This window comes from Primulina tabacum, chromosome 9 (assembly GCF_025594145.1).
Source record: "Primulina tabacum isolate GXHZ01 chromosome 9, ASM2559414v2, whole genome shotgun sequence".
In the NCBI taxonomy this organism is placed as follows: domain Eukaryota; kingdom Viridiplantae; phylum Streptophyta; class Magnoliopsida; order Lamiales; family Gesneriaceae; genus Primulina; species Primulina tabacum.
The window spans coordinates 41374255-41389181 of NC_134558.1; the positions used below are offsets into that span (position 1 = coordinate 41374255).

Below are 14927 nucleotides of genomic sequence, written 5' to 3' on the forward strand. Positions count from 1 at the left end.
AGAGTCTGCCACTTTGGCCCTACCACCTATTGACGACATTTCTCCCACTTGGAGATTTTATTGAGAATTAAACACATATCCACACATCCTTTCAATCTTGTCATTCCTGCTGCTTACGTTTTCGCTAGGCCACTTGAGGATCTACACCACTCAAATTTATCAGTGTTCACTGGATTGGTCAGAAATCAGCTATGTTATCCTTATGGATCTTCTGATTATCCACACTTCCTTCTTCTACTACTTCTCGCACAAAATGAAATTGTACTCCAATGTGTTTCGTCCTGGAATGAAAGGCTGGATTCCTTGCGATGTGCAAGGCACTCTGACTGTTACAAAACAAAGAAACATTTTTTTGTTTGTGCCCGATCTCCTCCAATAACCTTTTGATCCATATTGCCTCTTTGCAACCTTGAGTAGCTGCCATGTATTCTGCCTCTGTTGTAGATAACGCCACAACTTTTTGCAGTTTTGAAACCCAGCTTACTGCTCCCCCTGCAAGTGTAAACACATAACCAGTAGTAGATTTCCTCTTATCAGGATCACCTCCATAACATAATGCAGCATTCGAGATACCCTTAATGTATCTAAGGATCCTCTTAACAGTTCTCCAATGCTCTCGTCCAGGATTCGCCATATACCGACTAACTGCTCCCACTGCTTGAGCAATGTCCGGTCTTGTACATATCATGGCGAACATCAAACTTTTCACTCCTGATGCATATGGTACTCGAGACGTCTCCATCCTCTCTGCTTCACTGCTAGGACACATCTCGGAGGATAACTTGAAATTAACAGGAAGATGGGTTGAAATTGGCTTACTATCTTGCATGTTGAAACGTTACAAGATTTTCTTCAAATAATTTTTCTGGGAAAGCCAAATCTTTCTGTTACTTCTATGTCGGTGAACTTGCATCCCTAGAATCTTGTTTGCTGGTCCCAAGTCCTTCATATCAAATTCCCTAGCCAACTGTGCCTTCAATCATTGGACCTGATCTTTGTTGGGGCCTGCTACCAACATGTCGTCCACATACAACAGCAAAATAATATAATCATCACCAGACCTCTTGAAATATATACAAGGGTCTGCACTCAGTCTGTTGTATCCAAGGCTCATGATATAGGAATCAAATCTCTTGTACCAACACCTCGGCGCCTGTTTGAGACCGTACAGAGATTTCTTCAACCTGCAAACCAAGTTCTCCTTGCCTTTTTCCGCAAAACCTTCTGGCTGGAGCATATAGATTTCTTCTTCAAGATCTCTATGAAGAAACGCCGTTTTTACATCTAGCTGTTCTAGATGTAGGTCAAACACCGCACACAATGCCAACACCACTATGACTGTTGTAAGCCGAACCACATGAGAAAATATCTCATTGAAGTCAACGCCTTCTTTCTGAGCATACCCTTTTACCACCAACCTAGCACGATACCGCTCCACTTGGTTATTGCCATCACGCTTGATCTTATAGACCCATCTGTTTCCAATGGCTTTCCTTCCTCGTGGTAGTGTAACAAGATCCCAAGTTTTATTCATGTCTAATGCCTCCAACTCTTCTTGCATTGCTATTATCCACAGGAATACATCCGAGCTTTGAGTAGCCTCGTGGAAACTCGATGGCTCACCATCCTCTGATAATAGACAATATGCAATGTTGCTTTAAGTGACATAATCTGAAAGCCAACCTGGTGGTCTTCTGTCTCGAGTTGACTGCCTCACATTAGAAACCTCAGACTCAACATGTTCTTGTTCTTCGTGCTCTGGTACTGCTTCACAAGAAACTTGACATTCGTCCGTCTTATTTTCCATCTGAAAAATAGTAGTTTCTGAATTCGATGTGCATTTGTCTCCCTTTTATTTTATCTTTCTCGAAGATAACATCTCTGCTGATGACAAGCTTGTGAATAGTTGGATCCCACAAGCGAAACCCCTTTACTCCATCAGCATATCCCAAGAAGATACATTTTTTAGATTTTGAATCCAACTTCGATCTTTCTTGCTCATTGTACAGAACGTACACCGGACTTCCAAATGTATGCAAATGAGAATAATATGTTAGCTTTCCGGCCCACATCTCCATCGGAGTCTTCAGATCAATCGCCACTGAAGGAGAACGATTGATAATATAACAAGCGGTTTTGACTGCTTCTGCCCAAAATGACTTTTCTAGACCTGCAGTCTTCAACATAGCTCTTGTTCTGTCCAACAAGGTTCTGTTCATCCGCTCTGCCACTCCATTCTGTTGAGGTGTGTAAGCCGTCGTTAATTGTCTCTTGATGCCCTCATGTTGACAATATGCATCAAATTCATCACTAGTATATTCTCCTCCATTGTGAGTCCTCAAACACTTGATTTTCTTTTCAGAATCAAGTTCAACCCGCGCTTTGAAATCTTTGAAGATCTGGAAAACATCTGATTTCTTCTTTATTGGATACACCCAACATCTCCTAGAGAAATCATCAATGAACGAGACAAAGTATCTCGCTCCTCCTAGGGATACAACCGGTGCTTGCCAAACATCCGAATGAATCAGCTCCAATATGCTTTTGCTCCTGGCAGTTGAAGTGCCAAACTTTAATCTGTGTTGTTTACTGGTAACACAGTGCTCACAAAATGGTAGTGAAACTTTTGTAAGTCCCGGCAGCAACTTCCGTTCTGAGAGAATTTTCAACCCCCGTTCTGATATATGCTCGAGCTTTCTATGCCGTAACACTGTTAATTCTTCTCCTGAACCAATTGATGCAACAGCTAGTTCTGCCTCTTTGTGTGTTTCCCCCAATAGTACATACAGATTTGCAGCAACTTTTTCCGCTTTCATAACCACAAGCGCGCCCTTCACAATTTTCATGATCCCGTTCTCGATCCGAGTTTTGCACCCGATATCATCCAATTGCCCCAAGGACAAAAGATTTTTCGTCAGTCCCTTCACATGTCGTACCTCCTGTATGGTGCGAATTGTGTCCATCAAACATTTTAATTTTGATAGTACCGACCCCAGCGATTTCCAAGGCACGGTCATTTCCCATGAATACAGATCCTCCTGAGACTGGTTCATAATGATCAAACCATTCTCTCCGAGACGTCATGTGCCACGTCGCTCCTGAATCCATAATACATGTATCACAAAATTTGTGCCTGCCTTCTGCAACAGTTGCTGCTTCACTAAATAATATTTTACCACTTCCTGAAGTATTGGCTACATTTCCTTGAGAACTTTTATCGATACTCTTACACTCTTTCTTGAAGTACCTTTACCGCCACATTTAAAGCAGTAAATATTTTTCTTCTTACTTCTTGACTTTGATCTACCTCGCCTTTGGCTCCCACTGGAATCACGGTCCATAAATTTTCCTCTTATCATCGGTAACGCCTCTGCCTGCTTCGAGGTTACCAACCTATCTTCCTTATTCTTGCGCCGGCTTTCTTCTTCGAGAACCGAAGTTAAGACATCGTCAAATCTTAGAAAGCCCATAAGAATATTGTTGGTTATGTTGATGATAAGTTGATCATAAGAATCTGGTAGACTTTGAAGTTGAAGCTCCGCACGTTCATTTTCCTCTATTTTATGCCCCATGGAAGTGAGTTGGACAAATAGAGTATTTAGTGTATTGATATGGTCGGTCATCGATGAGGATTCCGCCATCCGAAGAGTATAAAGCCTTCTCTTTAGGAAAATCATGTTGTGTATCGACTTGACCTCGTATATCTTTGTCAGAGTATCCCAGATAATTTTGGCTGTTTTTATCTCAGAGATACTTGACAAAACTTCGTCAGCTATAGCCAAGAGTAAATTGGCAACAACATTATTATTCATCTCATTCCACTTTCCATCATCCGTAATCTCCACCGGTCTATCTCCAATAGCCGCCAAGCAATTCTCCTTTCTTAAAACTGCTTGTATCTTTATTTTCCACAGCATAAAATTTCTTCCATTGAACTTTGCTATCTCGTACATTCCCGTCATTATGTCTACAACAATTTTAGTAGATCGGACAAAATAATCCCGCATTAAATAAAAAATCTCAAAAAATCTTTTTCTGATGTGGACGTTCAGTCTAGGCTGCAACCACAGAGCATACTCAGAATTTTAAGAAATTTTAAACCAAGGCACTGATACCACTTGTTGGTCCCATGTGCGGAATTTGAGATAATAAAACCCGAAAATAAAGAATAAAATGGACACCGAGATTTACGTGGAAAACCCCTAAAAATTATTAGGGTAAAAACCACGGGCAATATGAAAAGAATTTCCACTATAATATTTTGTTGTGTACAACTCACTCACTGTGTTTCCAAAGAGAACACACACTCTCTTAATACAGGAGAACAAAACACCTCACAATATTATAGAACTAAGCACTCAAATGCTTATAAAATGAGAGAAAACTCGAAGAAGGGATGATTTCAGAATGAAAAGAGAGCTCTATTTATAGAGCCTCTTGACCGTGTAAAAACGCGTTTTATACGCGCTTCCATCTTCTGATTTATTCAATCAAACAGCCCACGTTTCTTTTGCCAATTCAATTCAATAGAGTCTGCCACTTTGGCCCTACCACCTCTTGCCGACATTAAATTTAAGTTGAGTTAACCCGTATAACGGAAATAGATTTTTGAGAGCGTATCACAATAGACATCTTCATAAAATTCTATTAACAATATAATTATATGTATACGTAAGACTGAACGCTTGCTATTTTATCAAAAATTATAACTGATGAGGATCATACAACTCAAATATTTTAAACCGTACAAAAGTACCATCGTCATGATTCAATTGCTCAACCCAACATAAATAATTATTTAACTTTTAATAATTTCTCAGAATGAGCAATTCAACATCCATAACCCTTAATTTAGTATCCAGTTTCAATATTCCATTTACGAGTGAGAATATGGATCATGATTGCTGATCGTTCTAAAAAATAAATTCATAGAGGTACTCATGTTTGTTTGTTCGTAAGAGCTAATGATCAAATGAAATCGAGACACAGTCAGAATTCGAGGATATGATTTAACACATTAAAGTCGAAAATAAGAGAAAACTATAAAGTTATAATATTAAATTATCCCGATTATATATAGATAACATACATCCAAAATTAGTAAAAACAAAATTTTAGTTTTCAATTTATGATTTTATTCAAGATAAAAACTTCTGAACTCGGTGTTTACATAAAAATATGATTTAAAATTTAAAATGAAGTTATAAACCTCAAACAAAACTGTTTACTGTAATCGATTATTATATGTTGGTTAGAAGCTGATATTATATTAATAATCTGTAAAAACAATTATAATAATGTATTAAAATATGAAATATATAATATGATTTAGAGTAAAAAAAAAATAAAAGTAGATAAAAATGGTTTATTAGGTAATGGGAGAATGAATGCTGCTCTCAGCTTTAACTGCAAACATATCACATCAAATCAAATCAGTCAAATCAAATCAAATCAATCCATCAATCAAACATTGCCCCCCAACTTGCTTCTTCTTAGCTTTGGTTATATTTACTTTTATTTTTTCTAAACTCACCCAACTATTTAATTTGTGATTCTTTCCTGTAGCAGAATTTCTTTAAAAAAAATGTTTCTTGTTTTTCAAAGTTTTTGTTAAATAATAAATATTTTTTTTTACTGCTAACTAAAATCACTTCAAAAAATTTGAACCATCATTAACTTAATTGATTAATTTATATTTTTATTATCAAAATAAAGATTAACTATTAATGACATGGATGTTGCATAATATATCTGTACATGTGGTATCATAATAATTAGCTTTGGTAGTAAAATCGAAAGTGATCCATATTCGAACTAATTTGATGAATTGATCTTGATGTATTTATATCTGGAGACATTTAATATTTATTCGATTACGTAAATATTATGTTTTTTTTATTTGATATTATATTACATATCAATTCAAGATATTAGTTTTTTAATTAAGTTTTTTTAATTTTTTTAAGTAACGATAACATAAATATATAAATAATGTTTTAATTCATTGACTATGTTTTTAAAATTTTTTTAGTAACGATAACTCGACATAAATATATAAATAATGTTTGTCGTCGTGTTGGTAATTTTAAAGAGAAACCAAAATTATCTCGAAAATTATTTTATCTAAACTTTGAAATTTTTGTGGCTCCGTAATTTACCTGAGTAAATCTTACAAAGTACAAGGAATATATTTCTTTTAGCCTTATTTCAATTTGTTAGAAGTATGATAACTCAGTAAATAATGGAAAATCATCAATTTAAGGGTTTTATTAGAAAATTAATTTCAATGGTAGTTCCCTCAAGCAGCTTCAAGACCCAAACCTCGATCTCTTTCAGAATTGGTTAATTATATTCTCGAAAAATTCACGGCCATAACCCTTCCACCACAGCCACAGCCACAGCCGCTACCAGCTGTCTCCAGAACTCTGACACTCCGAACAGTCCTGTTGTTTAGTTTTCTTCCTCGGAGTACGAAAGGATCATCTATTTATTGCTAAAGTGTTGCGCGAAGATTCTTCAAACACATATTCTTTCACTGCAGTGGAAATATTTTACTACGAGTTCTAAATCAGTATATGGATGAAATATATGGAATTCACTCAACAAACACCGATCATGACTACGCAGACAAGGCTTTAATGTCTCCCGAGAATCTCATAATTCCAGCTGAATACCACCAATATTATTACCCTTCTTTTGTTTACTCCGCCGACCAGCGCCACCGGATTCCGGTGTATGGATCGGAAGGATTGGGATACCATATTTCAGTGCCATCTGAATCAGGTTCCATGAATGTTCAGAATCAAAGAGAAGGAGATGATGAAAATGATCAGGCTGATTCGAGGGCGATTAAGGCCAAAATCGCTTCACATCCCTTTTACCCAAAATTACTTGACGCCTATATTGACTGCCAGAAGGTTTAAATAATTTGAAAATTTTGTTTTTCCCGTGTTTTCGAGAATTGATTCTATTATATATGACTTCGCTGTTGATGGATAGCTGATGTACATATTTGATCATGGTTTTGTGGGTTTTATGTGATGATTTCCAAATAAAAATCATGGGTTTTTGGTGGATGGTTTAAAAAATATTTTATTTGATTATTTGTATAAGCAGAAGTTTGAAGTCAGCTGGGAATTTCTATTAAACTGTGTTTGTCTTCTTACATCTGAAGGTTGGAGTTCCTCCCGAGATAGCTTGTCTACTGGACGAAATCCGGCGAGAAAAGGATTTATACAGACAAGATACAGTTGCAACGTGCATAGGAATCGATCCTGAACTCGATGAGTTTATGGTCTCTCTCTCTCTCTCTCTCTCTCTCTCTCAAAAACATCCACCAAACACACACCAGTAAATTTCATCGTTTGCGCTCGTTGAAATGATCCTTATTTTTTTTGAAGGAAACATATTGCGACATACTGATGAAATACAACTCGGATCTGTCAAGGCCATTTGAAGAAGCTACGTCTTTTCTAAACAATATTGAAACCCAACTCAGCAATTTAAGCATAGGTAATCCCATATTCATGAGTTTTCTCTCAACACACACAGTTTTGTGCCTTTTCTCTCGTTTGTTTGTGTAGTTTATGAACGAAACCATTTAATTCCTTAACGTCCATGCGTTTGTATTGTGTTTAGATTCCTAGAAAAATCTGACCCTGATAACGAAAGGGTTTCCCGATCAAATTAATCATCCTACAAGAATCATAAAACCCTTAACTTTGTGGGTTGCAAGTGTTTCTCAAAGTTCTTGCTTTTGTTAGTTTTTAATAATTTATAATAACAGTAATAGGTAGCAAGTGATAACTTTTTATTCAGAGCTGTTTTCCAGACATTGCCGATCTATATTTTTTAATTAATTTATGGAATGTCTGTTAAGTGTTACTGTAACATGTATTCGCTCTTTTTTGTCTGTACAGTTAAGAGTAAACCTTAAACGAAAAGTCACGGCGTAATCTACAATTAAAAAAAACACTGCAAAACTGTGGGCACGCGTCTCCTTTTCCTGTTGTCTTCGGTTTTCTTTTGGAGTTTTGATTAGGTTCATTTCCATATCAATTTTCAAGGATCAGTTTTTAAACCCAAGTAACATAACTTCTAACGATTATGTTTTTTAAAAGATCAACTTCTGTTGCAGTGCTTTAGCATATAATTATCAGTAGAGTTGGTCTCATCTGAGCATCATTTACTTCACCGTGAATTTCTAAAAAAAAATTAAAGAATGAATGGTGTTTTCAAGATATATAATAGAATGTATTAATTCGGAATCTTGAAATAAAATGTAGCAGATCAAGGTTCTCTCGGGGTAGTATGATGAATCTTCAGGAAAATGGGATTTATTGACCATTGTGTTGATGGATTTACCATTTGTTTGTTTTTTCAAGGTTTATAAGGTGATGTAATATCTCACTATTCTCCAGTTAAGGACGTTTAGTTTAGTACCAACAATCTTGATCGTGTTTCGAAACCTATTTGTGATCTAATGTGCGCGTGGAAACAAAGAGTTGCAGCATATAAATCTGGAGAGGGAAAGATGAGTATTTCCAGCTAGAAATATTTAGCTATCTTGCATGGATTTAGGATCATCATAGAACGTATATTTGATTTCTGAAAACAATGCCTATTTATTTAAGCATTAGATAAAAATGGGGTTTCTGATGGTGTCATATATTATACATAACGTGTTATTTTAGGGATTATTAGAATCTTCCGATGAGTTTGCATTGTCTGAACTCTAATGAATAATTGAGAAGCGAAGTGTGTACTTAACTTACTTGTATGTGGTTTTAAGTATAATTGGGATCTGTAAAATTAAATCACATGTCTTTTACATTTATATGTGTTGGATAGATTTTGAATTGAGAATTTATCATCTGCATGGAGTGTTTAAAAATGATTAAAATGATTTCTTTCTTTCTTTCTTTCATTCATTCATTCATATATATATATAGTAGTAAGTATTAGTGGCTCAAATACCAATGATTTACATGTCCGTCCGTCTATGGTTGAGAGTTTCATGATGTTTACTTATTGAAATAGATTATTATTATTTTTAGGTTTTGAGCTCGATTTATCTTTTTAGCCTGTAATGGAGGAGTTGATATAGGCATGCCTGCCTGGTTACGTAAGATGGGTGGAGAGAGACGAGGGGCTATCGGATGTGGAAAAGCCCGGGTAAGGCGGGTGGTCGAATTTTCACATGGACGCCCGGGGTTTACGCTGAAGGCCCGGCCCACGTTCACTATCTTCTTTCCAGATTTTTTTGCATTATCAAACATTTTCATTGAACATCGTGCCCATTGTACTGTGGGGTAGCAGTAATTGGGAATCTTGTCTGGGCGTGCATTTTAAGTTTGGAGTCCTTGATTTTGGGCCCATTCATAGAACCCCATTGTACTGTGGGGTCTATGTCAAGATCGAGGCCCATGCTGATGCTTGCCGTTTCTTTTAACACTACTGTACCTTTTTTCACTCAATATACAGTACGTCACTTGAATTTACTTCTTCATCAAGCTTTGTTCATACAACAATGGAATTAAACCAACACGACCCTACTATTAAGATTGATTCACAACCTATTCGATTCCAATGTTTTAACAGACATCCCATTAGTTTGCGAGATCCAATCTCATGATAGTACTTGCATTGATCCATTAAGTTTGATTATTGTAGACGATGGGGGCTTATCGTCGGAAGAGGATTTAAGCGGAGGTGAGACAGAGAATCAGGACCCCTCCGTGAAGGGCGAAGATCGCGAGCTCAAGGACAGGCTTTTGCAAAGGTATGGTAGCCATATTAGTAGTCTAAAGAAAGAGTTTTCTAAGAAGAAGAAGAAAGGAAAACTACCAAAGGAGGCTAGGCAAATGTTGCTAGAATGGTGGAATGTTCACTCCAAATGGCCGTATCCAACGGTTGGTATCCCCATCCTATAACTTTTATTTTTGTCGATTTAAACACTATAGGGAGACTAAATCTTATGTTTATGTGCAGGAGGCGGATAAAATATCGTTGGCGGAATCGACAGGATTAGATCAAAAGCAAATCAACAATTGGTTCATAAATCAAAGGAAACGCCATTGGAAACCATCCGAGAACATGCAGTTGGCCCTGATGGAGAATCTCTCTGGTCATTTTTACGCTGGAAATTAATTGACCCCAAAAAGAATTGATCTTGTGTATTTCTTAGAAATAATTCACAATATACAGTTGTAATTTTCGAATTATTAATAGATGATCGGTTTAAGTATGGTTTCTATCTTTGTGACTTTATGTTATCACATGGATGATTCGTGTCTCCTAAATTTTATGATACAAATCATTTTTGCCTGATTATATTAGATGAAATGTGATTTAGTTTCTTACGTTCGAAAAAGTTTTTCTTATGCCACACGTCATGTTTCCTACATACATCAAATATATATATATATCTATCTATAGTATATACACACACAAATAGATATAAAATATATAGTAAAAGGAAGCTCATTGCAAGACGTTTAGGGTTTCCATCTTTTTAACATGTTTTGAATTGGCAAGTTTAGGAACTGATCAATCGAGACGAAGACATTAATATTTTATTCATTACTTGTGTCTAAGGTTATATTATATTTACGCTTGAATATATAATATTCGTTGGATCCTCTTCAAGTAGTCCACGAGTTACATTATCTATTGCTGTTACGAGAATTATTCCATTCCACGAATCAAAGAAATGGCTAATCGAACTTCAAGGCCCAAAAGTGGAAACCAAAAACACACCAATTACTAACACTCGAATCAAAGCCACACCTAATTTAGGGAACTCACGAAAGACCAAAAGCAAACGAGAAAATAACGCAGCATCAACTCCTACAATACTTATTTAACCAAACTACAAACCCAAACCCAATCACCGTTTTAATATTACGTCCTTAATTGGCATTCAAACGCCTCAAAGGACGAATAATCGAGATACACTATAATCTTTTTTTAAAAAAATAATAATCAAAGTCCCCCTTTGGAAACAATGGCTTCACCAAGAACCACAAGTTGTTTTCTCGGTAGCCTTTATCGCCACCGCCCTCCTCATCTCCTCTGCCACCTCCACTGCCGTTAACCCCTTCTGCAAAACCGCAGATGACAAGACCTTCTGCACCTCTCTAGCAAAGGGAGCCAAAACCTGGGAGGAAACCATGACTAACGTGCTCAATGCCGCCCTACAGAAGGCCAAAGCCGCCAAATCAATAGCCGACACCATTGGCTCCAAGCTGCCATCCGGTTTTCAGCCACAGACAAAAGAGTCCATCGACAGCACATGTCATGAAGCGTACGAATCCCTTACTGATAACATCCAATCTTGCATTGGATTCGTTAAGAATGATCCTGACTCTTCTTTGAGAGTTTACCTGTCTGCAACTTCTTTCTCGGATTGCAAAGATGGGCTTGATGAGTTTGGCGTTTCTTCCACGGAGGTGGATCACTTTACCGTAGAGATGCAGAAGTTGAGCAGCACTCTGTTGGCTATTGCCGAGAAGAAGCCATGAGTGTCATTAATTTATTCACTAAAGTGGTTTGATTTTGTATCCATTAAATATTAATGCGTTGTGTTCCATTTTTTATTTCTCCTTCAATTTTTGTCAATATTTAGAGCGTGGATTAACGTCTAATCGATTGAGATATTCACTTTTTTCCCAACAAGGTGGGGTCGTTGAAACAAATTTACATGTGCATTTGATTTAGATTAACTGATTGAAATATGGTATTTTCATTTACTGCCATTTCTGAGTATGGAGCGATAACTGAAGACCAAGTCTTCAACATTGGTTATCAGTTATCATGGACATGACGATTCTATTGTATCTGAGATTTATACATCGAGATTATTGTGCATTACAGTGCACGCAATCATTATGACATGCAACAAACTAAAGATTCAAATTCGTTGGCAAGGAAAACAGAATTGAACACTGGTAGGGGTTACCATGCTGATGCTGAATATGCAAATTAGAACAATGCCCAACGAGAGTAACAAAACCAAGCACTCAATATTCTTGAAATAACTATCATGCGCAACCAGAGAGATTTCCAGGAAGTAAAAATATATGCATGATTTTGTCTTCGGTGCACTTATTTGCAGTTTATCCAACCGACCGTATTCCCTCGTCAATGTACATCTGGATGTGAATGAAAGAGCACAACTCGTTACCGTAGACTTATATGTAACGAACTGCGGTGTCACTTAATAAGCTTCATTTACAGAGCGATATCATATCCCAATTCGTTGATGACGTCCTCAACAGTTGCAATTATCTCTGTCATGTTTATAAGATCAAACCAAACCATTCGTTAAAGGAAGCCATGTTTTCTCGGTAGTTAGGCACAACTCCATAAGATTTTGATCGATCAGAAATTTTATTTCAGATCTTTTTTGCACGTTCCTTCGATGACCAAACATTTCGAAAGAAGATGATTGCTTCTCTAAAATCATACCTTGTAATGAATTTCCCTCCAGATATCGCTGTAAGAAAGATAATAACTAATTAATACTACAGTAATGGTTTTACATGGAATCTGCAAAAAGCAGAGAGTATTGTATGAAAAAAGGTGGAGGGTGTACCATGAATTGGGTTTTAAGATCTTTCTCATGTCGTATAGGCTTTGCTGCACACAGATGATTAACAGGCAACAGTAAGCCAGAGGACTAGAATTAACAAAACAACTGCGGGCATGGTAAGCATATCATTAATGAGGCAAAGTACCTTCATAAACTGCAGAGTTACAGTTATTCAGCAACTGCATGAAACTGGGAGGAAATGACGCAATTGTCTCTGCGGCTTCCCGAAGTTCTATCGTTTCAGGTGCAAATTGTTCTTGAACTGCATTAGATTCAAGAACTGGAGGCATCAGCGGGGAACTGGTTTCTGCCGATGCTGCAAGCTGCCAATCTCCGTCAGACCTGATACTATATAAGCATGGCATCAGACCTCATTTTGTAAAAGAATTTATAACCAGAGGTAAACCTTTTGCCCGGTCACCATCCCACTAAATGTCTTCAAATTTTATTTGCGCTTTTTTTTCAGAGTTAAAAGTATCACTCCTTGATGCACTTTCATTTTCATTGAATTTTCTGGGCCCACCTAAACTTGTTACTCTTCTTCGATGTTGACAAAAGTTCATTGTCAAGAACAGTGAGAAGTTAAGGTTATATCCTGCTACTAACCTGCACCTGGGTCCATCAAAAGGTAATACCTCGGCCTGGGATGATATTTCAGAATTAAGTCCAGGGTATTCAAGCCGTCGAGGACTTCCATTTGCAAAAATTTCCTGATTCGAAATTTTCATACCGAGTGGAAATAAATAACTAGTTTCAGGTACTAAAATTATGGATAGTGCCATATTTACCTTCAGAACATCCATGAACTTTTCTGTTTCAAAGACGGTGAAAAAATGCAGTGCGAATTTCTGAATCTGCAGAGAAGCATTAACTTGAATTTACAACGCAAGGGCAATTCTAAAATTTAGCACAGAATCCTTGAAAAATTATTAAGAGTGTCCAAGTGCCAGCAACTTGCCTGACCAATACCATCTTTATAGCTCACAAAAACAGCCCTGCTCCCCCTTGCGGGGAACCCAGACACACATGAAACTTGAGGCCGTGAAAAATACACCTTTGAGATGTGATGTTCTTCCTGTAAGACAACCAATTTTTTTTAATCATATCCATACCAAACTTACTAAATGTCCATGTTCAACCATGGTATTATTAGAATTGGAGGACAAAGTATCGGTTACACTTCTGTTAGTAGTGAACGAGAGTAATGGCAGGGATCCCCAACTCTAGGTGATAAACATCACAATTGAATTTTTCTTATAAATAGACCTCCCTTTGAAACAACTAAAAATGAACACAGGCTGTCATAATTGGATCACATGCATCAAATTAGAAATTCAGAGAATTTTGCATGCCTTGAATTCGAAAGTTGGGGCTCACATAAATAAAAAATGGCACCTATGATTCAATTGCCAGTAGAATCCAAACGGAGCCATTCTTTGCAAAAAATATTGCGATGAGATTAGGATACCACAAATAATTACTCTTAAGAACAGAAAATTGGCAAGCTACAAGATATAGATATTGCCGCATTTTAAATAGCAGGAGATTGTTTAATCTTATTCAAGCACCTGAAATAACGTACATTAACATCATCGCAAGGTACAATATCTCATAAATATTTACAGGAAATCAATGAGCTGGAGGTCGATTGACCTCGTTCAAGCACCTAAATCGAGTTAAATGCTCACAACACGTTTTGATTGATTTGATTCGAGCACCGGTGATACGACAAAATCACAGACTACGTCGTATAAAGAAAAAAATTTGTCCCAGAAGAAAGTTCAACTTACAAGTACGCAAGATCGAAGAGAAATGACTAGAACTACGTCATCCAAGCCCTCAGCAGTTCGTTTGAATATGAGCTTGAGTGAGGCAGCGGACAAGGTGGTGATCCAAGTGCCTCCTTGGTGGCGATTTTTCCAGGCGGCGGAGATAGGCGTGAGATAAGGATGGGTGTGGTCGACAAGGGTGGAGCGGTAGTTCATGAATCGTGCGTAATGAATATTCCATCGATCTATAAGTGAGGAGGGAGTCGCTACTGGTGTTCCCGCCATTTCCGAATTTTCAAACTGCGGGGAAAACGAGGAGCTGATGCGGTTTATATAGATAGTCCAGAGAAGAGTCGCGAAATACTTTGTCCAGTGTCGCATTTATGGATTTTATTTATTCCCCACTGTTTTCACATTAATACTTGCTTTTTAGTTGACAAAATCAAAATTGGGTGATACACACTTGTTGAAAACTAAAGTTGGGTGGAACCATTGTAGCTTGAAAATCTTAACGGATGCATACAAAAGAACTTTTTAAAGCATCCCCCCATCGTCGCACGCAAAAT

General features: G+C 37.1%; 2 protein-coding genes across 4 annotated transcripts; one reads left to right on the forward strand and one right to left on the reverse strand.

Annotated features, from left to right (window-relative positions):
- Positions 1–6250: 6250 nt before the first annotated feature.
- Positions 6251–10246, forward strand: LOC142556336 (homeobox protein knotted-1-like 6). 2 transcript variants are annotated; one of them, XM_075667782.1, is made up of 5 exons: positions 6251–6917; positions 7175–7294; positions 7401–7530; positions 9673–9911; positions 9991–10246. In XM_075667782.1, the coding sequence occupies exons 1-5, from the start codon at positions 6576–6578 to the stop codon at positions 10147–10149; spliced, it is 990 nt and encodes a 329-aa protein (XP_075523897.1). In that variant the 5' UTR covers positions 6251–6575; the 3' UTR covers positions 10150–10246. The 2 variants fall into 2 exon arrangements, with proteins under 2 accessions (XP_075523897.1, XP_075523898.1); XM_075667783.1 differs by having other exon boundaries at positions 6254–6917; positions 7401–7512.
- A 1194-nt stretch (positions 10247–11440) lies between these two features.
- On the reverse strand, positions 11441–14848 carry LOC142556339 (protein POOR HOMOLOGOUS SYNAPSIS 1-like). Of its 2 annotated transcripts, none has more exons than XM_075667788.1 (8): positions 14383–14848; positions 13551–13667; positions 13381–13446; positions 13199–13302; positions 12738–12934; positions 12596–12639; positions 12469–12496; positions 11441–12290 (listed from the first exon to the last, which is right to left on the reverse strand). In XM_075667788.1, the coding sequence occupies exons 1-8, from the start codon at positions 14740–14742 to the stop codon at positions 12232–12234; spliced, it is 975 nt and encodes a 324-aa protein (XP_075523903.1). In that variant the 5' UTR covers positions 14743–14848; the 3' UTR covers positions 11441–12231. The 2 variants fall into 2 exon arrangements, with proteins under 2 accessions (XP_075523903.1, XP_075523901.1); XM_075667786.1 differs by having other exon boundaries at positions 12738–12940.
- Between the last annotated feature and the right edge of the window lie 79 nt (positions 14849–14927).